The 27,867-nt window shown below is 43.7% G+C and overlaps 1 protein-coding gene across 9 annotated transcripts in view; it reads right to left on the bottom strand.

The window, feature by feature from the left end:
- SIPA1L2 (signal induced proliferation associated 1 like 2) overlaps nucleotides 1-27,867 on the bottom strand; it is a 234,655-nt gene that overhangs the window by 47,330 nt on the left and 159,458 nt on the right. For all 9 annotated transcript variants that reach the window (XM_061161477.1, XM_061161484.1, XM_061161485.1 and 6 more), the window contains 4 exons: nucleotides 22,495-22,652; nucleotides 18,295-18,871; nucleotides 14,066-14,340; nucleotides 88-345 (listed from right to left, as the gene is read on the bottom strand). In XM_061161477.1, coding sequence (XP_061017460.1) covers nucleotides 88-345; nucleotides 14,066-14,340; nucleotides 18,295-18,871; nucleotides 22,495-22,652 — 1,268 coding nt within the window. The remainder of the gene's footprint in view (nucleotides 1-87; nucleotides 346-14,065; nucleotides 14,341-18,294; nucleotides 18,872-22,494; nucleotides 22,653-27,867) is intronic.

Here is a 27,867-nt window from a genome sequence, read left to right as displayed (position 1 = left end):
AGCTAATTCAGAAATGACTAAGCCACACACAAGTCCCCCAACCACGTGAAGTTATAAGTCAGGGCTTCACCAGGGCCACCAGCTTACCTGGTGCCATCGGGCAGCTTCCGGTCGAAGGAGGTGCTGCGGGGGATGGCGGCCTGGCTCTGCGGGAGCAGGGGCTGGCACTGCAGCCGGTCGGGCGTGCTGGGCACCGGGGAGACCCTGGGCAGGGGCTGCAGGGCGGGCGTGGGCACGCGGTGCCACGTGGTGTTCCTCCGGAAAGGAGTCTTGTACTCGCAGGGGGCACCCTCGCTGTCGAGCTTGTACTCCACCATAGGGATCCGGCAGAGCTCCGAACACCCTCTGTGAGCCAAGAAGAGATGGTCAGGGGGTGCTGAGCACGGAGCCATCAGCCCGACTCACTCACGGCCTCGCATGTGCTTCTTGGGGCTCACGGGCGATGGTGCAAGGCCATCCACCCTCAGTAGCAGACCTGGCTGACGGTTACCTTGTCTGCATGTCACCGAGCACAGACCAGGAGGATCTGGTCTCAAGCCTGTGGCTCTGGTTAACCTTGGCTGTCAGGGGTTTCATGCATAGGCTCTGTCTCTCCAAGTAGTTTGCAAACTCCCTGGGCAGATAGGGATTGATCTTTAACCAATCTGCATACACGGAATTATTTGCATTGAAACTGGGTGATAAATAAACATTAATAGATTAAAAACACCTCAAATATAATCTGAGCAGATACATAAAAGTACAGTCATATAATCAGGAATTTGAGTCACATGTCACTTGTTTCCCCTGAATCTGAGAAAAGTGAAAAACAAATTCAACAAAAGCTGTCACAAGTCAAGGAAAAGCCTGAGTGCCCATCCTGTTGAAGTCACATTAGTTATTACTTAGTTATCACTTAGTCACTACTTAGTCAGTCACTTAGTTGCCATGGTCACTCCCTTGAACTCGTGTCATGGCTCCCCACAAGGTCATCTCCCACGGGCTCAACTGACTGGTCAGGGATGTAAGACCCTTTAGCCTGAAAAATGTGATCCAAGTCAGACATCCCTCCAGATACCATTGTGCACACATGGCTGATACTACTGACTTGACTAAAGTGACCTGCAAAGCCAACTGGTGTTTGGCGAGGACACAGGAAGACTGGGTGAATCTCAAATTTGAGTGTCAGGGTAAATTGTCCCAATTTAGCATGTGGATGAAGCCTTGCCTCTCCCTAGACATTCTGCAGTCAACAGAAAAACTTTCTCATATGCACCCTCTAAGAAATCTATCAGGGCAATAAGGTGTCACTCTTTAAAAAGGAGAATTGCATCCTCAAGACAGTGGAGTAGCACTTTTCAGAATCATTACAAAGGAACAAAGAGAACAAAAACCAAAAACAAACTTGATCATCAACAAAGCTTGGAGACACCAAAACACAGTACATAAAGATAGAAGGCAAGTGGTGAATGCCAATAGTGGAGCAGAGAAAGGCAAACCCAAGATGTACAAAGAGAAAGACAAGGAGAAGCACGCCCACCCCCTTGCACACCTGAGCAGGGGCAGGAACAGGAAGCAACAGGTGCCACAGAGGGTGGAAGAGAAAGGGAAAGAGTGAACAGAAAGGGAAGGAGTGAACAGTGAGCCCCCAGCCAGCACTGGGCCCCTCAGGCAATAGCGGGCAGCAGCAATGGCCAAGGGAACACAACCTGAAAGGAGGAACTCAAGGCCAGGAGGCACCCAGAAAAGCAGAGATTAAAACAAAAGGTGAAGTAAAAGCTTTGCTAGAAACGAGATCCCCGAGTCACTCCTCATTCCTTCAAACCCAGCTACAGGATCATCCTGCAAAGCACAGGGATCTTCCTCCACAATAAAGGCAAGCAGGTGCAAGCCACCGCATCGCCCTGCCATGGGGCTCCCCACCCTCAGAGAAAGAGAAGGAACCTGTGAAAGTGTTAGTCGCTCAGTCGTGTCCAATCTTTGCAACCCCTGGACAGCAGCCCGCCAGGCTCCTCTGTCCATGGAATTCTCCAGGCAAGAATAATGGAGTTGGTTGCCACTCCCTTCTCCAGGGGATCTTCTCAACCCAGGGACCAAGCCCAGGTCTCCTGAATTGCAGGCAGATTCTTTTATCACTGAGCCACCAAGGAAGCCCGAAATTTAAAAAGAGGATGACTGAAAATTCAAAATAAAAAATCCAGTAGGACAGATGGAAGGTAAATAGAGGAGCTTTTCCTTAAAAGCCAGAAAATCCAAGTTCAATCTATGAAGTCTAAATTCACCTAACAGAGAAAGAGGAGAGGAAAAGGTGGGGAGGAAATGATCAACAAATAATACACAAAAATTTCCAGAACTAAAGGGAAAAAAAGATGTGTCAAGACATATTATGGTAGAATTCAGACTCCTGGGTTAGAGCAGAGATCCTAAGTGTCTGGAGGGGAGAAGGCAGGGGAGGGTGCAGGCCCCACACAAAGGTGGGACACAGAAAAGTTCATTCTTCGCAAAACAGCAAAATGGGGTAAAAATTCTAATCTGTCAAATCAACAGTACTTGGAGTTTGGGATGGAGAGAGAGAGAGAAATCAAAACAGTGTTCTGCTTTTTGGATCAGGAAGCCAAATGAATGGTGGTGCTAGCTACCCTTTGAGAATAGAAGGGATGAACTAAAGGAAGCATCATAAAAAGATATGATGTCTGTTGCAGAGAAGGAGTAGGGATTATCTCTTTATCAGTAAACTTGACTTATCTTTTAACTCTCCATCCCCCAAAGCAAAATTCATCTCTTTTACCTCAGTTCAGTTCAGTTCAGTTCAGTTGCTCAGTCATGTCCGACTCTGCGACCCCATGAATCACAGCACACCAGGCCTCCCTGTCCATCACCAACTCCCGGAGTTTACTCAAACTCATGTCCATCAAGTTGGTGATGTCATCCAGCCATCTCATCCTCTGTCATCCCCTTCTCCTGCCCCCAATCCCTCCCAGCATCAGGGTCTTTTCCAATGAGTCAACTCTTTGCATGAGGTGGCCAAAGTATTGGAGTTTCAGCTTCAGCATCAGTCCTTCCAATGAACACCCAGGACTGATCTCCCCTAGGATGGACTGGTTGGATCTAATTGCAGTTCAAGGGACTGTCAAGAGTCTTCTCCAACACCACAATTCAAAAGCATCAATTCTTCGGCGCTCAGCTTTCTTCACAGTACAACTCTCACATCCATACATGACCACTGGAAAAACCATAGCCTTGACCAGATGGACTTTTGTTGGCAGAGTAATGTCTCTGCTTTTTAATATGCTCTCTAGGTTGGTCATAACTTACCTTCTAAGGAGTAGGCGTCTTTCAACTTCATGGCTGCAATCATCATCTGCAGTGATTTTGGAGCCCCCAAAAATAAAGTCTGATACTGTTTCCACTGTTTCCCCATCTATTTGCCATGAAGTGATGGGAGCAGATGCCATGATCTTAGTTTTAGGAATGTTGAGCTTTAAGTCAACTTTTTCACTCTCCTCTTTCACTTTCATCAAGAGGCTTTTTAGTTCCTCTTCACTTTCTGCCATAAGGGTGATGTCATCTGCATATCTGAGGTTCTTTTACCTAGGCAAGTTTAAATTACTCTGGATTTAATGAATGTGCTAAATAACTGGACAAATTTAATAAGCTAAGATTTACATTGAGTTGCATTTTTTAAAATAAAGTGCTAAGATGCTACAATTTTTTGCTCATGGATTCATACTGTTTCCAAGTGTCTTTCTATTTAATTAGATACAACATCCCCTGCGACTACTGATTCATGCATATGGCCAATGACCTAACCAGAAATCATAAAGGTGGGATATTAGCATACATGAAAACATAGAGAAAACTGAATCCTGTCTTCCACCCTAACCAAGTCACTGGATGTTCAGGTGACCCTCAGGCTTTGGGGTCTCAAAGGCTAAAGCTGCCTGAATCATTCAAGTCCAGGAGTCTCTAGCAGTGACGAGTCCTGGAGTTGTGTTTTGAATGAAAGGCATGTGAACCCTGAATCTTAGGGGACAAAGGGCACCCTGCATTTCCAGCAGTGGCTTTGTGTTTCCAGTTTACGGGGTTTGGTTTAAAAAGAATGAAAAAAGAAAAGACAGACAGCTGGGTAGTACAGCGTCTTTAATTCATGCTCACAGACTGTAGTCTTTAGTAAGAGGCTGTAATTTAGCTTCAATCTTGGATGAAAAAAATGCTATATAAATGCATAATCATGACTAATATTTTTGAGACCACTGACAAAAACTTGTGCCACACATTAGGCTGAAGAGAGAATGGGGGCTGAATATTTCATTTCCATCCTCTTGCACAAGGTCATATGTAAATGATCTTTTAATACTAAACACGGGCATTCTTTTACCCTCATGAAAATAAGCTTAAAGAATGACTTGATTTTAAAATCAAAATTAATTCTGCTATGACACTTTTATGGTAACTACTCTCACAAACTAAATATTTGCTTTGTTCACTTCTTATGACCAAGACATCAAATAATATGACCAAGTATAACATATCATCAAACCTAGTCAAACTCAGTTCTGTTCCATATGTATGAGGAAATCCTTGAAGGATACATATGGAAATTCAGCCAATTTTTAGGGAAATGGGAAGAGGTGTAAAATAAAATTACAAATGAGCCTTCAGAGGTGCTCAGGCTGCAGGAGGTACCAGAAACTGTACCCGCCCTAGAGCACACTGCTCTGTCCAGCTGGTGTGGCCTGAGCACAGGGTGCTAGGCGAGATCCCCACCCATCGGAGCATCCGGCACTGGTGAAGGCACTTGGTACACATTTCTGGCCAGAGAACAAAGGACAATTCAAACCCAAACTGACCAAATACAAAAAAGATCCAAGGAGTCATTTCTGAACAGAGTCGCACAGTCATGTCTGACTCTTTGTGATCCCATGGACTGTCGCAGCCAGACTCCTCTGTCCATGGAATTCTCCAGGCAAGAGTACTGGAGTGGGTTGCCATTTCCTTCTCCAGGGGATCTTCCTGACCCAGGGATCGAACCCGGGTCTCCTGCAGTGCAGGCAGATTCTTTACCAACTGAGCTACTAGGAAAGCCCATTTCTGAACAAGTGAGCTGCTAATCTTGTGTGCAGCTGAGCTGTTGTTGAAGATTTCCATCTTTTGCTTTCCTATATTAGTGGAGGAATCACAGACCTCACTGATAAACGTGCTCCATCTCCTTTCAACACGCCGAATTGAGTCAGTGGATTTGAGCTGCATTTCTAGTTTCTGGCACCGTTTTCATGGTGTGCCTGCCAAAAGAAGGCACTCAAAGGCATAGATAAGGCTGGGGTATCACTAGCACGTGAGCACTTACACGACTACCTCTTTGCTCCATAACAAACGTCATCTACTTATGCTTCTAATTACCATGCTAGGTAGGGATCAAAACAAACTCAGCTTCAGGGATCAAAACAAATTTAATTTCTAACATTGACTGTCTAGAGAATAACTTTTCTGAGTCTCATAATCTCTCCCAGTCAGCTGTCCTAGAAGGGAAAACATTCTGTAGACCAAGAGCATTGAAAGTAACGTGCTGGTTAAAAAATGTGATGCTGTAAAACTATCAGAATAACGAGTGCTCCCTTAGCTGGAGCCCTCAGAGGATCTGAGGTTTGACTGCTTTATTCTGACAAACAGCCCCTCTCGTTCCTCTACACTTGGCATCGTGGACTCCGTGCGACAGCTTACTCCTCTACCAGGGACACTGAGGAACTTTCTTACATCCACACTCTTCATGTTCTCCCTGCTTCCAGAAGCTGCCTACACCAGGGGTTCCCACCTGTAAATTTCTGGTCTGTAGCTGCTCCCACTCCCCAGCTTCTAGGCTCAGGCAGAGCAGAGGCTGTGTGCCCTCTGGCTCACAGCTGACAGGCAGTCACGATCACGGTCCAGCACCATAGCATGGACCCAGGACTTCAGAGACAACCGGGACGGCCGCCACGATGGCATCATCATCCCTTCCAAGTGATACCTCCGGTTTTCTGGAAGAGAACCCTCCCTTTACCACTAAGAAATGGGTGCTTGAAACCAAAATCACTGCTGGCCAGGCTGTGAACTCAGCTCTAAAGGAGCTTCAGCTTGGACCACCTGACCATCAGGACTCTCACTGTCGGAGCCCAGCCAAGCTGCACAGTTTTCTTTATTCATTATCAGTAGAAATGCTCTACAGCAGTCAAACTGTTTTCCCTCGAAGAGAGAAGTCAGTGCCCTGGGCTCAAAACCCAGATCTGCCAACACGCAGCTCAGAAAGGGGAGAAACTCTTTGGACCCATGTTTTACCTCTTGCCAGTGGAACAGTAACAGCGGAGGATGTGTCAAGATTAAATTATGGAAGTATGCAAGCTTCCCAAAGCGAAAGCGTCAAGGAAAGAAATTAGCTTCAAACTGACAGTATGACTTTTTGCTTCCATAAAGAAAGACAATATAAAACAGCAAAAGGCTCATATACTTTGCTGAAAGTTCTTTCTAGATAATATATATTTACAGAACTATAGAACGGGGAAGTTTAACTTTATGTAGTAATCAGAAGCACAGAAAATTTTAGAGCTGTAAAATTCCCCATGTACATTCATCTATAGAACAATGAATCATTTTTTTGATACTTTGTTCTTTACTCATATCAAGGTTGGATGTATGACTTTCAAAAATGAAGAAGTAGGAGAAATCCTAAGGATAATAAATAGGGATAAACACTCTTGAGGCGCAACAACAACAACAAACTCCCAAAGAACTGAGAAAGAGAACTGAGAAAGTTTAAAGGAATGAGATGCATTCTTACCAGGAGAAAAAAAAAGAAGAGTTGAACAAATTAACAAGGTGTGGACTGGGTAAACCATCGACCCACAGCACAGCTAAGTCACGTAATTACAATTGCAATTGCATTTAGTCTGAAATTGCCTGTTGGTTTCACTTTGTTGGGAGCATCTCAGTGAACCTTGACCTCAACCCACAAATCTCATGAAGTCTTCCAACATAATGCAATGCAGTCCTTTACTTCTAATCCACACTTCCCTTGTACGGCACTTTGCAGGTTTCCACCTACACTACACCATTTCAATTTCACAGAAATGTCTGCGGTAGCACAAAGGACATCTACAATTTGCAGAAGGCTCAGAGGCTTGGAAAGGTGAGACAGCTTTCACCCTGGAACACGGAAGCTGACTCCTAGCTCAGCAATCTTTCCAACGCACTCAGCCATCTCCTTCAGAAACTATCAAAGGACATTTAATGAGCCCACATCGTGTCAGTTTCCACTAGGAGCTAAAGGATTCTCTTTGGCAACAAAGGCAGATAGATCCCCTCAAACAAAATATGTGCTTCTTTTTATATTATGCACTTTGTCAAAGAGACCTTAGAGCCTTAGGGATTGAAGTAATCACCGATATTTTCATCATTTTAATGTCTGTTATGCTAATAGCCTGCTAATAGCTAAAAGACTCTTTCCAAATTATCCAACAAGGTGACAGGGATAATTGGTGCTCATTCACTCGAATCACAAACTCCTTCTGTTGCATAAAAAAATCAAATGCTTCCAATAGGGAGATAACCACACAGTGTAACTGACTGTAAAGGTAAGGGCAGCGTCACATCTGAAATACGTAGGCGCTCGATGAAATACTAATTCACTTTTTTACCAACTTCTTTAATTTATAGACAGAAATAGAGAGACCCTGAGACTACAGTAAAAGAGATATCTAAACCAGAAACCTACTTGACCAAGCCCTTTGAATAAGGTCTTTGAATTGACAAGGTGTGTGTCTACGACACAGGAAGTGAGGCTGCTCGTACTGAGTAAGTCATCAGCTTTCTGTTTCCTTCTCAGCAGACATGGGGTGGAGTGTGTCCTCACCCACTGCACCCCAGACCAAACACAGCACTCAGCATCAAACAGGGCCAGTGGGAATTTGCTGCATGATGCAGGGAGCTCAAATCTGGTGCTCTGTGACAAACTAGAAGGATGGGATGAGGTGGGAGGTGGGAGGGAGGATGAAAAGGGAGGTGACTTCTGAACCTCATTCATGCTAATGTAAGGCAGAAACCAACACAATATTATAAAGTAATTACCTTCCAATTAAAAATAAATACATTTTTTAAAATATTAAAAAAAAAAAAAACAAAAACAGGGACAAAAAGTTCTTCATGAAGCCAACCACTTCCTTTTGTTTCTTTTCTCTTTCTGAGAAAGCTTGCTGAGGAAAAGCATTCTATTACAAAGTTCAACAGAAGACTCAATAGCTATGTAGTACCTGGTTTCTGATAAATAAATTTCCATGAGAGACTGTATTCACTGGCTGTCCATCACCATGGCCCAGCGTCACTGGCCAAGGATCAGGACAAAATACAAATGGGAAGTGTATTATTTATTTTTGGCCACACTGTGGCATTCATGATCTTAGTCTCTCAACCAGGGCTCAAACCCATGGTCCCAGCACTGGGAGTGTGGGGTCTTAATCAATGGGCCACCAGGGCGGTCCCGGAAGTACTATACTTCAGAAGGCCACAAATGAAAAGGAGATGAAGAATGCAAAGATCGTGTCCGTTCTTTCCATGTTTAATAGCCCTGGACAAGCTAGGTCCCAGTGAAGGGATGAGTGAATAGTAAATGACCTACCTTACATTCAGTCTGTAATCCAGTGTTCTCACTTCTAGGAGGGAGAAGGTCATCTAAACGTTGTATTAGAGGACTGGGCGGAGGACACAATATAGTGGCTGTGCTTCAGGTTACTGTGAGAAGCTCAAGTTTCATACCTTTTTTTTTTTTTAACAGTTCACATTAAAATTCACTACTTTAGAGTTCATGAGACAATACCAGGTAGAAGTGGTTTTACTTATCCAAACAAATATATGGAACCCTAATCTAAAACCTCACTCTAATCTAGATTTCAACTCATCACCTATCTATTTATCTATCATCTCTTCCTGTCTCCCCATCTACCTATAATCTATGTTTCTACTTATATTATTCATCTATCTATACCCATCTATCAATTGCTAACCTGACAAAATTGAGTTTCCTTCTGCATTTCTATTTCTATGCCCCACTCCGTGTACTTCTGGGAGTTGAATGGTCAAGGTCCTGGCGGCTATGGCTTCAATGTTACAGAATGATCAGAGAACAAGAATTTAGCTTCATGACAACATGAGATAATTTCCACTGTTTTGCATTATATACAAAAATACGTCTTGGCCAGTATATCAACGAAGTATGAAAAATCACACAAAACAGATGCACCGCAGCATGGAATTTCATTTCCATTTTTATTGGACATATTTACTAAATCACTCACATTGTATCACAACTCATGCATAATTCTGATGAGCTGTTATTTCCTTTATATCAGCCTTTTAAGTTGATGCACTTTCCTTAAAATGACACTCATAGAATGTCAGTCACCTTTGAAGGCTAGGGACTGAGGCCATGCCCTGCCTTGCAAAACCAAGAAATGCTTAATTAAGCGTCTTGGAAACTCTTCTTCATCTCTGCCACAGAGACTGCCTGCTTGGGCAAAGCCCTCACTCCCTCGCAAACCTCATTTCCATTTGAAGAGCAGTGGTCCCTACCTGCTCCTGGCCACTCATTCCCAATCTCTATGAGGCCTCTCCCAGATCCAGTCGCAGCAGGAGATCAGCTAATAAGCATTCCTAGAGGGAACCTTCCTGCTCCATGCTCCTGGAACTCCACAAGGAGAATAAAATTGGGCTCTGCCTTCCTTTCAAGCCTGGGGACAGCTGAGTTATCATCACCCCGAGGCTTGAGAAAAGGACTTCAAAACGTGGGATGCCTTTTGATTCCACATAAATACTTTCCTAACTAAAGACTTCATTTAATCCAGCAGCTTCTGAGTCATAAGCAAATACCTTCTGACCTGCAGACAACTAGGAGCGAGTCTATTAAATGACAGGCCTCTCCCACTCCTGACAGAAGCAGATGGGCTCTGGGGAGAATTTCTTCTCCCTGATATTGTGCAGGACAAAAAAAAAAAAAAAAAAACTGACAAATGGCAAAAATTAACTGAAGCATTTTTCACTCTATTATTCATGATGTTTATAAAGGCTGAAATATCTTGCAGTTCATGAACTTGGCCACTTTAGTAGTCCTTATGGCTCTTACACTGAAGACAACTTAAAAGGAAAAATTACACACACGTCCATTTAAATTAATATTTTCTTTTGGCCACCTCGCTGACAAGTAAGAGCCAATTTGAGAAAGATGGGGTCTTTTCCCACGCCACAAATCAAAAGAGTACTTTTACCTAAAGGGCCATCTTTATATATTTTGCTGTAGGAATAAAGGTACTAAGTGATACTTCATTTAAAAGGTTTGTACTTTATCAACAAGGATCTACTGTACAGCATAAGGAACTCTACTCTGTAGAGGTCTGCAATGACCTAAACGGGAAAAGAATCTGGATGTATGTATATGGATAACTGAGTCACTTAGCTGTACACCCGAAACTTAGCAAAACATTGTATTTAATACATCAACTATAATTCAATATAAAATAAAAATTAAGTTTTAAAAAGGTTTGCACTTTAATTTTCAAAGTGAGTGGAGCATTGCTCATTTCCTCTTTTATACCCTCCTCTGCAGTGTCATTGATAAAATCTGATGATGCAGAGGCTGATGTTGCTTAGCTGTGCTGCGCTGAGTTGCTCAGTTGCGTCTGACTCTTTGCAGCCCCACGGACTGTAACCCGCCAGACTCCTGTCCTGGGGATTCTCCAGGCAAGTATCCTGGACTGGGCTGCCATGCCCTCCTCCAGGGGATCTTTCCAACTCAGGGATCCAACCCAGGTCTCCCACATTGCATGCAGATTCTTTACCCTCTGAGCCAACAGGGAAGCCCAAGCCTGCTTAGGGTGGGGATGAAAGGTAAGACATTTCATACTCGGCATGCACGTGTGCATGCTCAGTCCCTTTAGTCATGTCTGACTCTGTGAGCCCATGGACAGTAGCCTGCCAGGTTCCTCTGTCTATGGAATTCTCTAGGCCAGAACACTGCAGTGTGCTGCCATGTCCTTTCCCAGGGGACCTTCCCAACCCAGGGATCGAACTGCATCTTATGTGTTTCCTGCACTACAGGTGGATTCTTTACCACTACTGCCCCGGGAAGCCCTCACACTCAGCATGGGAGTCTAAAGCAAAGGGCTGTCACTTCAAGGATGACTTCAGTGACGTAAGGCTGCCGGATAATGATGAGTTCTTTTATCAGGGTGTCCAGAGAGTTGCTGGCACAGAACGTGAATCCAAAACTAACAACAATGTAGATCTGCAAATTTACAGATTCAGATTCACAGGAAATTGGAAGCCTGAACTGAAAGCACCATAAATGATACATGCTGGGCTTCAAAGCTTCCTGACTTGTGGAAATGTGGATGATAGTGGACCATTTCTGGAGAGTCACCATCAGGAAAACAGATTATTCTCATCCTGGCTAAGGTAAAAAATATAGAAGATAGGTATTTCAGATTAATCAGGAGAAAAATCTGTATCTTCAGGGAATGACATTAAGGAGATTCTGAGAAGACAAAGGCAAAATCTCTAAATATCTTGAACAGTTTCAGTAAGAGAATTTACATTTAAAACAAACAAAGAATTAATTATGTGCAGACCAAAGCAGATAACAAATCCTTGGATAGAAAAATAGCAGGCAGAACTTTTAAGTGGTAGTTTTTATTTGCTTTAGCTGAAAAACAATTCAGCATTACTTAAGAAATTCTACTTTTGTAAATCATATGTTTTAAATACCAAATATAATGATAACTCTAACATTTTTATTAACCATATCTCTTGGAAGCTTAAAAAAACGTCTTACTGAGTAACAGCAGACCAAAACTAAAAATAGGAGAAAAATGTTTTGCTTTTTTTTAATTTGGGGAGAACATGGTAACAGTTTTGTCAAATTCAATAGAAGTAATCAACCTTGAAGACAGCACAAAATTTGATTCTCACCACAAAATTTATAAATCTATAACTCCAGTCAGTGAAGAAAAAAATCTTACCACGTGGAAAAATTTCTAATAAGTGGCTTAAAATTTATTTATAATAAATAAAATCTATTTATTAAAAGACTTTCACTTACAAATATTTCAGCTTCAAAGATTAAAGGATTTGCTTTCTGTTATATCCAAGTCTTGTTTTTAGGAAAATAATTTTTGTCTCTGATTTCCTTGTACTCACACCCCTAGGAGTGATTCACAATGGGACAGAATCTGGCAAGGCTGCAAGAAATAACTTGGTTATTTCCTGTGACATGTGGCTGCTACTCTTGAGAATTTCAGCTCATTGACCTTTACTCTATAATCTTACTGGGCAGATATAGGAAATCAGACCATAGAAAGCTAAGCAGGGAGCAAAAGGTAAGATAACCAACAGAAACACAATTTTGTAAAATTCTGTACCTTAACCAGAGAGGAAGGCAGTTTACCACTGGCTTATTTTCTAAAAAAAGATCATGGTTTAGAGCTGGTGTATCCCCAGGTAGCTCAGTGGCAAAGAATCAGCCTCTGAATGAAGGGGACTTGAGTTCGATTCCTGGGTTGGGAAGACACCCTGGAGTAGGAAATGGCAACCCACTTCTGTATTCCTGCCTGGAAAACCCCATGAACAGAGGTGGGCTACAATCCAAGGGGTCACAAAGAGTCAGACGTGACGGAGCACATAGGCACACATACCACCCAATCAATATGGCAGCCACAAGCCAGATGTGGCTAATGCAGTCTTGGTCCATTTATTAAAATAAAAACTCCATTTTCTCAGCTGCATTAGCCACATTTCAAGTGTGTGCTACCCTGCGGCTAGTGGCTACTGTTTAGATGGTACAGATACAGAACATGTCATCAGAGAAACTGCTCTTCAATGGTGCTGATTTGGGGGTTGGGAGAAAGGAGATGGACAGAGTACAAAGAGGGACCTCAGTTACCACAGAAACAAGATCAGGAGGAGGGCACTGTCATTCTGCTATCTTTGAGTATGAATTTCTCTTACAGCACGAAAAAATTCAAATAACTATCCTAAAGATTCAGTCTTTTGGGTGTTTGTTTTTCACTAAACGTGTGGGGTTTTGACTATGCCAGAGGTGCAGATTGCTTTACATATTATCACCTTATTTAACCTTCATCAACAGTATGAGGTAGGCAATATAATAATCCCACCTTACAGATACTAAGTGAGGCTTAGAGAGAGCAAGACCCTGATGCTGGGAAAGACTGAGGGCAGGAGCAGAAGGGCGTAACAGAGGATGAGATGTTTGGAGGGCATCACTGACTTGATGGACATGAGTTTGAGTAAACTCCAAGAGACAGTGAAGGATAGGGAAGCCTGGCATGCGTGCTGCAATCCATGGGGTTGCAAAGAGTCAGACACAACTGAGTGACCAATAAGAAATAGCAAGTGACAAACCCCAAATCACATAGCTAAAGCCTGGATTTCAAGCATGCTTATCCCTCCTAAGCCAGAGCTCTTGGGGGGCCAGTAGGACCTCCATTTGAGATGCAGGCAGAGAAAGGATGCTCCAGATACCACTATACATACTACCTACCTTACAAGGCAGGCAAGAGCAGGTGGGCGGCTTGTTCTTTCTCCTCTGGGCCTAATACTCCTGTGATGTTGAGCCTGAGAACTTTCTATTTCCAATGCCACAGTATCCTTTTCTAACTCCACTCTTGTCCCTATTCCTCAGACCCATCCATCTCTGAGCTTTCCAAGTCCAGTCACTTCTATGTTTCCCATGATCGCTATGAGAAAGCCCTGAACCAGTTCAGCCAGAATGGAGTGGTCACCAAACAGTGTATCTGATTTCCCAATATTCCATCACACATGCAAATAAATATTCTGAATCCAATGGCTTCAATGTACCAAAGGAGAGCTTAGAAAATGAGAGTTTATCATTTTTATATACTAATGATTTTTTTATAGCTCTTTTAAGTTGTGCTAATGGTGGATGTCCAAACAACTTAGATGGAAGATGCACATGACCTCATATTCTGAGGGTCTTACAGGACAGCACCTGCCATCCAGGCCAAGGAGGAGTGCTCATGTATGAGAAACTTACCTCCGAGGTGAGCCGTCATCATGGGGCTGGATGATGACCACCTTCACAGTCACCGAGGTCCGGAGAAGGTCGATCATCTGCTCGTGGGTCAGTGTGGCCACGGCCACCTTGCAGATCTCCACGAGACGGCTACCCTGGCGAAGGCCGGCCTTCCACGCAAAACCGAAAGGCTCCACGTCTGCCACGATTCCCTCGAAGTTCACGTGGAAGCCCAGCTGGCCCAGCCCGTTCCTCCTCAGGGTCATTTCCACGGTCTCGCAGCCTCTGGTCACGATCTAAGGGGGAAGGGGATGATGAGAGGCAGGGTTACAGGGGGCACCAAGGCCCAGCCCTCCAGCTATCCCAGTGACAAGAAAACAAGACGGGGACACGGTTCAACCCAAATTTTATTGTAATTATCCCTGGCATCAGCCGCAGAGAAAATAACACAAGTAAAATGATGGTTTCATGCTTCAAAGCCAAATCAGACACAGGTGTCCTGCTTTTTCCTAGAAGCCACTGACCCAGAGCCTGAGAGCTTAAGATGGGCTCTAATAACCTTCCCTTCTCCTTGCTACATCACCTGACTTGGTGCTTAAGCATCTAAATTGCATTGTTTCAAACAGACTGAAGCAACTGAAAAAACGTGAAGCCTGTCAGCCATCAAAGCAATAAAGCCTACTAGACAATTACTTTTTTTTTTGGCCCAACTGTGCAGCTTGCAGGATCCTATTTTCTCAACCAGGGGTCAAACCCAGGACCCCAGCAGTCATAGCACCAAGTCCTAACGACTAGATGCCAGGAAATTCCCTATTAGACGATGTAATTCTACTTATAAAATAGCCCAGTGGTGCATCGGCTATGAAAAACAGTATGGCAGTTCCTCAAAAATATAAGATAGAATTACCATGTGACTCAGCGATTCTACTTCTGGGTATATACCCAAAAGAACTCAAAGTAGGGTCTCAAAGAGGTATGGATACACACATGTTCTTAGCAGTGTTATTTACAATAATCAAAATGTGGAAGTAACTCAAGTGCCTATGGATGGAAGAATGGATACGCAAAGTGTGGCATATACAAACAAATGAAAAAAAATGGCCCCATGCCTTTCCAAGCTAACACTTGGTGACCTGCCCCCCAGGATGGGCAGCAGCAGGAAGTCCAATGGTTAGAAACTGGAAGTGTTCTCCGTGGCAACCTGTGGACATCCTATTCTAAACCCTGGGGCCCCTCTCCTGGGACTGCCTGCCCGTGCTTGCCTGGGTGGCGAGGACCATTCAGATCAAAAGTAGGCCAGCGAGCCAGCTTCCTTACTGTCTCTGGACAAGGGCAGCATGCAGAAAGGCACTCCTGCAGGAAGTGTCTCACTAAGTAATCTAAAGCACCAATAATTAGTTAACGCCACCCTCATAAGTTCATACTGAGAAGAGCCCACATGAATGGAAAGAGAAACATGGGGTCATTGAAGATATAATTTGATGACATGTTGTCATTGTTGTTTAGTTGCTAAGTTGTGTTGGACTATTTGCGACCCCACAGGCTATAGCCCGCCAGGCTCCTTTGTCCGTAAGACTTCCCAGGCAAGAATACTTCAGTGGGTTGCCATTTCCTTCTCCAGGAGATCTTCCCAACCTAGGGATCGAACTTGTGTCCCTTGCATTGGCAGGCGGATTCCTCACCACTGAGCCACCAAAGAAGCTCTTGGATGACCAAGGCATCACTTGCTTGTGGGTAATTTAAAACCGGGAGGTATCATACCCGTATCCCCCAAAGCACAGAGCTCATGTGTGAAGTTTCAGTTTTAAAAATACATTCTCCATGAAACATGCTCTGAATACACAGATTCCTATTTAATAAGACCTCTGACTGTATATACAGCTGTGGGACCCAGCCTGGTGCAGGTTATCACCCGTGTGGCAGGCGTTGCCACGGTTACCACCCCAGTGCTCACACTGTCGATCAGTCTCTCAAAGGTGCAGTGACGGTCTGGGGCATAGGAAAATGGGGAAAGGGATTGCTGGGCTTAGTGGTGAAGTTTTGAAAGATTGAAGTTTCCAAAGTTATGAACTGAACTAACTCAAAATTGTTGAACAAGTACTTTTTTAATATATACAACCTGAATACATTTTTGTTTCACTTCTTTTTTCAGCTTTGTTTCAAATAACCTCGCTGACCAAAAGACCACATAGGACATGCGCCCGGCCTTCTTTGCAATAGGAACACAATTATCAGTTGAAATTTAACATCCACATATCAGATTGAAGAGTGAAAGGTCAAGCTTTTCCTAAGTCCTACATGTTCTGTCTCTTCCTCTTATTTCTTCCAACCACCTGCCACGTCTCCTACTTTTTGCAGTTTCTTTCTCCCTTCTGTTCCATGCTCCTTAACATTTATAAAGGCTGAAGGATCATGCTCTCACTGTCTTGGGAGTTCCTCACATAATTACATGATCAATAATCACATGATGGCCTCCTACCTATGAACCTGGGACTGGCTACATAATTTATGAAATCTGGTGCAAAATTAAAATGTACGGCCCCTTAGACAAAAATTTCTGAGTTTCAAGATGGTAACAGCAGAGCATTCAACCAGGCCTGGGCTCTTCGGAGAGTGGTCGGGCCTGCTTGTCCCTTCAGGCAGGAGTGCTCATTTCCCACCTGTGTCTCTACCTGCATAACAGGCACTCCTGTTTTCACCACTAGAAAATGCAGAGTTCACCATCTGTCCAACAGTGCCCCTTCCAAATCTCTCTACTAGGAGAGCTTCATCTTCTTCCTTCCCATTTTTACTTCTGCCTGGCGCCAGCCTTATGTTCTAAGCCCCCAACAGTCTTTGGCTTGGTTTATTCCTACCATCTCCCGCTACAAGTCATCCTAGATACAGCATATTGGATTGGCCAAAAAATTCATTCAGGTTTTTCTGCAATATCTAATGGAAAAACCCAAAGGAACTTTTTGGTTAACTCAATATTTCCTCCAATGTATTCCAGCTCTCAGGCAGCTTAGTCATACAGTCACTTTTCTAGAAAGATGGCAGAATAGGTTCCTTGGAATAGTGAATGTATCAGACCCTCTGGGACGTGCATTTTGCTGGTTGGTGAAGGGACATGTGTTTGTGTTGTATTTTCCAGAGCACAGATTATAATGACTCAGTGGGTCTCTGAAATAAGAAGTATTTCCAGGATTACCAAAAGCACATGTCCTGAGACTCACCAGATAATTCAATTCTCCAGATACATACACTGATCACACACTTAATCATCCCCAAATCACATTGTGGTTTGTGCACATACACCCTCAATACTGCTGAACACTGTAAAGAGTGCCTGCAAATAATGATATTATTTCTCCAAAGCCAGCAGACACTGCCTTGATTGCATTGTCTCTTCTATGTGGTCTGGAATAACAAAAGATTTATATTTGGTGGCAGGAAATGGGTATAATATCTCCTTTTTCTCATGATCCATAACGACTAAATCTTTTCTAATGAATCATATACACATCCCCTTGGGGGAAGATTTACACATGAAAAATTCTTTTGTCAAATCATATTTTGTTCTTTTATTTGATTTATTCTTATAATTCTATTGTATATACTCAAACTAAAATCTGTATCTCCCCTTGTTATACTAAGAATTATAAATACAACTGCTAAATACCATGGGCATCACTGAAGGGTTTTGCTTTGTACGCCAAATAACAGTCTCTTTTATGACTTTTTCTTTTAAATCTTTCTAATTTACTAGGTAATTCTATAAAACCTCTGCAAGAAACTGGCTGCAAGATTAATAACATATTTAATTTGGCAGACTAAACAGAAATATTGCATAAAAACGCACAGAGTTGAAGGGGCAAATACGGCTTATTCTGACTATCAATATGGTCAACGGTGATTCTATGTCTGTTAACCTCCTCCTGCAAGGTACTGTCATGCAAATCTCTACAAACACACATAACATCTAGTCAATTCTCTTGTCCTTCCTTCAAATACTATAAAAATAAGTCCCAATATTCCCTTTGGAAAGCTGGCTTCACTTCTCATCTCTAATCAATTGTTAATGGATGCTTCTCCACCATTCATGGATTCACAGGGACAACCGCTCACAAGGACACAGTGTTTAAACTCAGTTCTACCTAGAGAAAGAGTATTTCCCCAGGTAACACATCTGGGGTGGAACTTCCACAGCAGAAGCTATGAATATGAAGTTGAAGGCCTAAGGGTGGTGGAAAAACAAAACCTGTACTTACGCCCAGGCGCTGGACAATCTCCCTGATGTCTTCAGCACAGCTGTCCACTGAGGACAGAAGGATGCATTCTCCTCGTTCATAAAACACCTTGATGCTCATTAACCCAGATGTCCACCCGATGACATCCCTGCAGGAACAGTTAAAGACCACGTTCTTGGAATCCTTCTCGATCAGCATTATGAACTCATTAGAAACCCCAAGGAGACACTCGATGTCTGCAGACTGGCCAAAGTCTCTTGCCACAACGTGCCACATGATGGCTCCTACGCTGAACAGATGGGCATCCTTCCTGGGCTTCACCTTCTCCTTCTTCTTGGCGCCCAGAGTGATGAAGCTGAATTTTGCGGAGGTATCCACGGTGGCAGTTGTGACAAAGTTCTCCGCCAGGTCCTTCAAGTACTCCTGCCTCGTCCGAGTGGCCATCGCTCGAAACTTCTCCGATTTGTGGGCTGCGTTTTCTGCGTTGATGACTTTCGCTAAAAGGAAGTCCCGAAATACTGCTGACTTGGGGAAAGTTACACCTTTGGGAATTGGTGGACCAAATGGTGGCACATCTTTCGACCTAGAAACTCCAACGCTGAGGGAGGAAAAAGAGAAACAAGCTGAACTGCGATGCCATAACAGTTACCTTCAGAAATGTAACTGCTGACCACACTTTCAACTGAAGCCATATACTTCACAGCCTCTTCTTTTCCACACCTCTGGATATCAAGTTGTTCTTTGTTTTTAAGCAAAACTTTCAAATTTAGTAGGTGCAGGGGAGGGGAGTTATAGGCTGAGTAGCCTCCCTTCAAAATTTGTATGCTGAAGTCCAAAACCCCAGTAACTGGGAAAGTGGCTGTGTTTGGAGACTGGGTCTTTTCTTTGAAGAGATAGTTAAGTCAAAATGAGATCATAACAGTGGGGCCCTAATCCAATCTAACAAGTGTCCTTATAAAATGAAACATGAACACACAGAAAGATAACCAGAGATGCAGACACACAGAAGAGAGACCATGTGAACACACAGCAGGAAGATGACCATCTGCAAGGCACGAGAAAGGCCTCAGGGAGAACTAAGCCTGCCAACACCATGACCTCGGACTTGCAGCCTCCAGAACTGAGAGAAATGAATGTCTGCCGTATAAACTACCAGTTCTTTGGTTTGCACCATGACTGTGCAAGCTGACTAAGGCAAGGGCAATGGATGTGTAGCCAGGTTGGCGCTCTTCAAATTCTGTGGCTGATCACCACTGAGAGGCAGTGACCCTCCAACACCTGATACTGAGATCCGCCCTGCTGGCCAGCTACTGGGCACAGTGACCATCCTTATAGAGCCAAAATTTTTGAATATCCCTTTTTTTAAGGAAACGCTCACTTGATCACATTTTGGAAGTCTAAATGAAGATTTTATGGAAATAAAGTTTTACGATATTTCAAACATACAGTGATAGCAATCATCTTAATATGGCAAAACCAATAATGTTCCCTTGTATCAGACAGAAGCTTTCACTGTCTCAAATCTGTTTTGGAATAAGAGTGAATTAATAAATTAGCAGATGAAAGACTGGAGTGAGTGAAAGAATGAACCCCCCCACCCCAGCATCTACTCCCCAACTACTGAGCAGCTTCTGCAGACCAAGAATGAGAACCAACCCCACATCTGCTCAGGCTGATATTTTCTGTGTTGAGATAAACAAAGGAAGTCATCTATGCTTCACTTTCTTCACTGTAGAAAATCCTGGAAGAAATGAGTTAAGAAATGAAAACAGGTGTGAAATCTTCTTCTGGGATGTAGCCGGTGGGACTTTAAAGAGACTTTAAATAGTCCCCAGGGATCTCCCACCTTTGCCGTAACCTGCACACCCTTTAGCAGAGTTAATTGTCTCTGGGAAGATGAGCTATAAGACAGTCCGGGCGGGGCCTCAGCTAGTATGAAAGGACAGGGAAGGACTGCCTGTCTTTGGGACAGATGAGCAAACTCTGTCCTGTGTGTGCACTCAGTCATGTTCACCTCTGTGTGACCCCATGGACTGTAGCCTGCCAGGCTCCTCTGTTCATGGGATTTTCCAGGCAAGAATATTGGAGTGTCTTGCCATTTCCTCCTCCAGGGGATCTTCCTGACTCAGGGATCGAACCCACGTCTCCTACATTGGCAGGCAGGTTCTTTACCACTGAGCCACATGGGAAGCCCATGAATGTTTATTGAGGCACTTTTAAAACCCTGAAGCACTCCGCTGCTTTACACTTGAACCTCATTAGTAAATGATAACTTAGCAATAACATGTGGTTTCTCAAAAGGCAATGACCCTGTCTTTGGACCGTTCGTATACATTGTCTTTTACCACAGAAAACATAACGCAAGCCACTTTGTTTATAAGCAAGATCTATATCAAAGGCATCCCTGCTCCCCAGTAATCTAATTAAACCCAGGAAGCTCTAAAGAAACAAAAATGAAAAGGTATTACTTATCTTTTAAGATTTTTTTGTGCTAATCAACCACCTCATGATAGAAGAATACACTAAAAATAGAAAGTAATTAAAAATACCCAATTTGACCTAAAAATAGCAGCAGATAAAATAACACCAAATACAAGAACGCCCTAGGCTCATGTTTCCAATCCATTAGGGAAGTTCATTTAAGATGATTCTTTATAATTACCATTCATGGGGGAGATCCCAGAAGAATAAGCCAAATGAGCATGTTTGCACTAACGTTATTGGATTTAGACATATCGTCCCTGGTGGCTCAGATGGTAAAGAATCTGTCTGCAATGCAGGAGACGTAGGTTCAATCCCTGTGTTGGGAAGATCCCCTAGAGGAGAGCATGGCTTCCCACTCCAGTATTCTTGCCTGGAGAATCCCCATGGACAGAGGAGCCTGGCGGGCTACAGTCCATGGGTTCGCAAAGAGTTGGACATGACTGAGCAACTAAGCGCATATCCTTTATACAGGCTAGATGTCTTTCTTTTTTTTTTCTTTCAAATATCACTTTTAAAAATAAAAAGTCGTTCTGAGCATTCAGGCTAGGGGTTGTAAACCAAGGTGTATACCAGAAGCATCATAGCAGAACCATGCGGATGGAGAGGGCATTAGGGGCCGGGGGCAAGGAGGCAAGCTGGCAGCACCTAACACACAGGCCAGTATCCTTGCCCCCAGGAGGGTGCGACCGCAGGCCACAGGCCCCTCCACCTCTCGCACACACCCAGGCCTGGTCCCCACCCAGGCCCAGGAGGCAGCTCAAGTGTGCCATTGCTTCAGCATGAGCACCAGGGGTGCTAACACGTGTCGTGCATAATTCCTGCTATTCATTCTTCTTAACTACACACTGAAGTCAATACTGTTATCCTTAGTTTTCAGAGAAGGAATTGAAGGGCCCCCAAAATAAGGACTTCTCTATAGCTCAGATGGCAAAGAATCTGGCTGCAACGCAGGAGACCTGCATTCGATCCCTGGGTGAGGAAGATCCCCTGGAGAAGGCAATGGCAACCCACTCCAGTGTTCTTGCCTGGAGAATCCCATGGACAGAGGAGCCTGGTGTGCTACAGTCCATGGGGTCGCAAAGAGTTGGACACGACTAAGCGACTAACACACAAAAATAAGCTAAGTTGTAGACACGGCAGGAGAACTGGATCCTCACTCAGGTGAGAGACCCACTCTTTCACAACACCCCACTAGACAGGCACTTCCATGACATCTGCTTCCTGAGGAAGAGCAGGGGTGGAGGAAAGGCAGGCCCCGTCAGACCATCCTGGGATTCCTGGGCACCTGGCTGGCCTTTCGAAAGCACCAAAGCATCAAACTCCCATCTTGAGAGCCCCAGAGATGTGGGTGTTTCCAAGACCTTGGACAAGAAGAGATATTGCACCACCACCATATGTTTCTTTCAGGGAAGCACTGACGTGGCCCCATCATCCACCTCTGGGGCTGCCATCAACCAAGCGATGGCGTGGCAGGGCTGGATGACGTCCTGAATATTGAGGAAAGGTGTCACCTACACTCCTGAGCTGCTAGGAATCTCACTGTTTCAAAGTGGGAAGAAGGCAATTACTTCCTACAGAAAGTACCTGAGTGATGACTATGGGAAATGTAATTAGGGAGAAAGAAAAAAGCATAATTAGGGGCTGAGAAAGAATAATTGGAAAACAAAGATATTTAGGGAAAAGAGGACCTGTTGGAACAACTCTGGGAGCATGGAGCGCCAGGGGCGGCTGACTCACCTGTAACACACGTTTTCGGTACATGGATTATGCACTTTGACGATGACGAAGACGTGTTGAAAGTGGGACCGGATGCTTTTCGGAGTAAAAGGAAGTGCTCCGGGCTCTTGGAAGACAATGGTCACGATGTCATTTCCTATATGTCTTTTCCGCAGGAGCTGCAGTCAGGGAAGTGAACACACACACACAGAGTTACAGACAAGGTTTTCTGTAAAAACAAGATATGTAAATATATACAATGCACTCAGCTTTCAATTTCAAGGAGTTTGTTTTAGAAAAGCAGAGTTGTTCTTAGGAAGTTTGGGTTCCTTGATGTGGCCACACTGAAAGACCAATGAAGAGAAAAGCCTCAATATTTAAGTTCATCTTTTACTGTAAAATGTAACTGTCATTCTCCCTTTTTCATCTTTATCACTTTTTTTAACCCTGAAATAATAGCCCATTAGAGCTAAAATCACTCTAAGGAGATTTGTAGGTTAAGCTCGGCAGGAGATGGCATGGCAACCAAGGGAAGGTACAGTGGTTCCAAGTCCTCCACTTGTCCATCAGGGGGCTTAGCTGTGTCCGTGCTTCCACAGACACGTGCATTTCTGCAACAAAAGTACAGAAGGCTGGGGGCTTCCCTGCTGGCTCCGTGGTAAAGAATCTGCCTGCCAATGCAGGAGACACAGGTTCCATCCCTGATCCGGGAGGACCCCACATGCTGTACAACAGCTAAGCCCACGTGCCACAGGCATTGAGCCTGTGCTCCAGAGGCCGGGAGCCACAACTACTGAGCCCCAGGCCGCAACTGCAGCAGCGCGTGCGCCCAAGAGAAGCCATCTCGATGAGAAGCCCGTGTGCTGCAACTAGAGAGTGGGCCCCGCTCGCCACAACTAGAGGAGAGCCTGTACAGCAACGCAGACCCTGCTCAGCCAGAAATACATATTTAAAAATTTACAAACAATACAGAAGACTGTTATTTTGGTGCCTAATATTTGCAAACTGATTAACTGAAATCTGGCCTTCTATAAAAATGTATGTTGGAAACACAGAATCCACCAGATTAAGAGCTGGAAAGCCCAATGAATGACATATGCAGCAGAAGAGACAGAACCCCATAGCGGTAACACTGAACGCTTTTACTTGAGATGTTCCTTCTGCCAAGAACACCCCCTTCACCCCAAGTCTCTCCTAGATCACTCAGGTCTGAGCTACCACAACACCAGGAAAAATGTTCTTGGCAACACTGTGCATGCCCTGCACCCACACTCTAAGCCCAAGGCAACAACGTTAGCTGTCTCGTCCTCTTCTAAGTCTTGGCTTACTTCTCCTGTATCAAGTCATAATCATCAGGAGGGCAGGAGGCATGTCTGACTGAGTTCTGGTCTCCTGGGTTCTAAGGGCCTGCCTGGGACACAGCAGACACCCCCTACCCAATGTGAATAAACAAGTGATACAAATACACAATCACAGCCACGCAATACTGCACAATAAAACACTGAACACCTCCGAATCCATGCCGATAAACCCATACACTCCATAAGCTGATGCACCTAAAGCCACTAGGATCTGTGCTCACAGAGTCTGTGATCCTGGGTTTTCATAGAGACAGTAATCCTTACATGAGGCGGTGATGTCATTGCAGGAACAGGGTAATCTCAGGTAGTAAATCTCTCTTTACGAGCAATAACAAAGGCAACAAGCTTGTGTTCAAATTTATTTGGCACCTACAGAACATACTTCACTGTAAAGAGCATTAAGTTCGACTTTTAAAACCTTTTAAACCCAGATACAAAAAGGATTTCATTGTCAGGCCCCTGACTTGTGATTTAGCATGATAAAAGGCCTGGAAAAGTGGGAACGAAATGTCCATTCTTCCAGAATTCACTGCTTGCCAGTTAAATCGCTGATTCATATGCTGGAAAATTCCTATTTAAATCGTGATGGTTAAAGTTACAAACACACGAGAATCGTTTTGCTGCCCAAGTGAAGTTTTGAAAGATATATTAATATCCATTAATGAGCCATCTGTTGTTTCAAATATGTTTGCTGGATATTTAAGTATGAGGTGCCACTTCAGAAGCATGTAAAAAAATCAGTAGCAAACTAGTCATATATTCACTGTGTTATTTACCCATTCAATCGTGGACACAGATGTTAGCTACAATAAACTTTTCATGGAAAGAAAAGAAAGGAAGGCAGGGACATATATCTAAAACAAGCACCATGGGACTCCCTGGCAGTCCAGTGGTTAGGACTCTGTGTTTCCACTGCAGAGGGCTCAGGTTCGATCCCTGGTTGTGAAATTAAGAACCCACATGCTAAGTGGTGCAGCCAGAAAAAAAAAAAAAAAATAGAATAAATAAAATGAGGACTTCTCTGGTGGTCCATTGGCTAAGAATCCGCCTTGCAATGCAGGGGACATAGGTTTCATCCCTGGTTGGGGAACTAAGATCCCACATGCCACAGAGCAACTAAGCCCACGTACCACAGCTAGAGAGAGTTCAAGCACCCCAACAAAAGGTCCCAAAGGACGCAATGATGAATCCTCATGCTGCGACGAGTCCTCGCGCCACAAGTAAGACCCGAGATAGTCAAATAAGTAAGGAAACAAATAAACATTTTAAAACTTATTAAAGTAAAAAAATAAAACCACCACCACGAGAAGCTGAAAATGGTACAAGGCTAAGATATTCTTCCCTCGTCTCCCCAATAACTGTAACATATGATTTACATGTACTGTAATAGGACAAGAAAACTCAGGAACAAATGAAAAGTTTAAAAAAATAAACAAAAATATCTCACAATGTGTTCAGTGTACTTGCTGAGCACGGATACAGTGGCTTATGCTGTACTTTCTTCGAAACACAGGGATTCTCAGATGGGTGAGAAGATAGGGCTCATGGTGGCCAAGGCCACACGGGGGGGACTCTGGGCCCCTCTTCCCCAGTGAACACCCTCCTGGCTAATCTTGCAGGGTGGTCTGGTGCTTTACTCAGTGAAGTGTAGGTAGCTATTCCTACCCATTTCTCTCCCCTCTGAAGGAAGATGTTGGGTCCAATCCCATACTTCACTTCGGGAAGCACAATATTTAAAGCTCAAGTTAAAGGAAAATTTAAGGCTAGTTATTTTGATAATGTGCCAGTCTGCTTTTGTCTCTTTTTAAACATATTCTTTTGCTTCATAAAATGGGCTGTGCTCAGATGCTCAGAGCCGTGTCTGACTCTTTACGAGCCCGTGGACTGTAGCCTGCCAGGCTCCTCTGTCCACGGGGTTCTCCTAGGAAGAATACTGGAGTAGGCTGCCATGTCCTCCTCCAGGGGATCTTCCTGACTCAGGGATAGAACCCTCACCTCTTACATCTCCTGCAATGGTAGACAGATTTGTTACCACTAAAAATGTATTCTCTTGCTTTGTAAAATGGGCTAGAAATATTTTTAAAATTCTGGTTAATCTACCCATGGTCACAGAATGCATTTTGTAAAACAAGTGGGGGTGGGGAACATGGAGATTCATTAAGAGGAGGAAAATAACAGCTCAAGCTCTTTGTAGAGAATAGCCCAAGAAAATGAACACCTGGCCCATTAACAGGATACCTGAATCTCTTCAGAGACTAAAGTAATACATCTGGCAAGTTCTCAGAAACATTAGTCACTGTCGGACATTAATTAGCCTAAGTGATTCTTGGGCTTCCTATATAAAGGTAAGGGTTCTCTTTAGTAGTTAATTATATCCTGTTGTAACTGGTCAATGAAACTCTGTAGAATGGACTCCAGAAGTGGAAGGGGAAGGGCATGGCAGCCTACATAAACCTCAGTGGTCCAGACAGGAGGGCAAGTTGCTAGTCACTAAGAGGTCCCTGGCACTATTTCAGGAATTAAGGAATGATGGCGTCTTCTAGGCCTTTCTAGACATAAGAAGCTCCTAACACTTGCTTGGCTCCAAGACTGCCAACTCAGTGTCTTCAACTGAAAAAGTGAGTTAATAAATATTATATTAGATTTACATAGTCAGTTCTGCTAAATTCCCAACACTGGATTCAAGCTGTGAGACAGGAATAAGCTCTTGTTATGACAAGGGAAGTGAAAATGTGATTCTTCACCCAATTCTATGATGAAAAAGCATACAGATACTACAGAAATAGCAACCTGTGGGTTTAAATTTTCAATTCCTTAAATGAATTACAGAGTTTCACAGGTCCAGTTTTAACTTGGTGCAACAACCAGAAGCAAGTGAAAACAAACAATCTCTAGGCAGTCTCGTATGCATCAAAAATGGCATAAAGTTGAACCTGGTTAGATCTACGAGCCTCTATGCAAATAGGTTCATTTGTTACATTCTTTTTTAAAAAACCTAGCAAGATAGGAAAACAAAAAACAAAACACGTTACACCTAATTTTGGAAGAAAGGGGAGAAGAGGCTACACATACATAAGAAAGAGAAAGTAGGTGAGATGTCAGTGATGCAAAAGCTTAATTTGAGACTGGAGAAGGCAGATCTCCAGAGAGAGTTTCTTGTCTTAAAGAGCAAACAGGTGAAAATGAGCATGATTTCAAAGAGAAAACTGCATTGTTTAATGATTACAAGTTCTGAAATTCAAAGAGATGAGTGCAGAAGGGAGCAAAATATGAAATGTATTCCCACTCAAAGAAACAATCATAAACTCTGGATCTCAGTCCTTCAGGTGTCATCGGAAAGTCCGGCAGGATGAGCAGGGCTGACAAAGACTGATCTGGCCTGATCCTTCCCACAGTCTGACTGGTCACAACCCCCGTTCTAGAGAGCCACCTGTTGCTAGTCGCTGCAGCAGGCACCTTCTGTTTGCTAACTTTGCTTAGAAAGTGTCTGCCCCTGGGACTTCCCTGGAAGTCCAGTGGCTAAGACTCTGCATTTCCAGTGCAGTTGGGGGTGAGGGGAAGTTTCACCCCTGGTTGGGAACTAGATTCCACATGCTGCAACCAGAGATCCCACATGCTGTAATGAAACTGAAGATTCCTCATGCTGCAACTTAGACCCAGTGCCACCAAATAATTTTTATAGAAGTGTCTCCTCTTTACATGCAGGGCTAGCTTCTCCTCCTTCAGAGACTTCCCCTAATTTTGCACAATGCACACAGAACACACACAACACACACGCATGCAAACAAAACACTGCCCCACCCATAGACTCTACACTCAGAGAAGCATGTACCAGTGCTTAGAATGTCCCTTTCGTTTTTAAGAGACTTCTATAGAGCTTCCTGTATAATGAAATGGAAAAAGTGAACATGAAATAGTAGTCTGAGTAATAAGAAAGACAGTGAAAACCCACACACGTTACCATATAAATACAGAGGATCTATACTTAAAGAAGGAAAACCTTGCCTCTTCACTCCCATAAAAAAGTGACCAC

The sequence above is a fragment of the Dama dama genome, chromosome 15, assembly GCF_033118175.1.
Source record: "Dama dama isolate Ldn47 chromosome 15, ASM3311817v1, whole genome shotgun sequence".
Taxonomy (NCBI): domain Eukaryota; kingdom Metazoa; phylum Chordata; class Mammalia; order Artiodactyla; family Cervidae; genus Dama; species Dama dama.
This window is presented reverse-complemented; position numbering and strand designations above follow the sequence as displayed.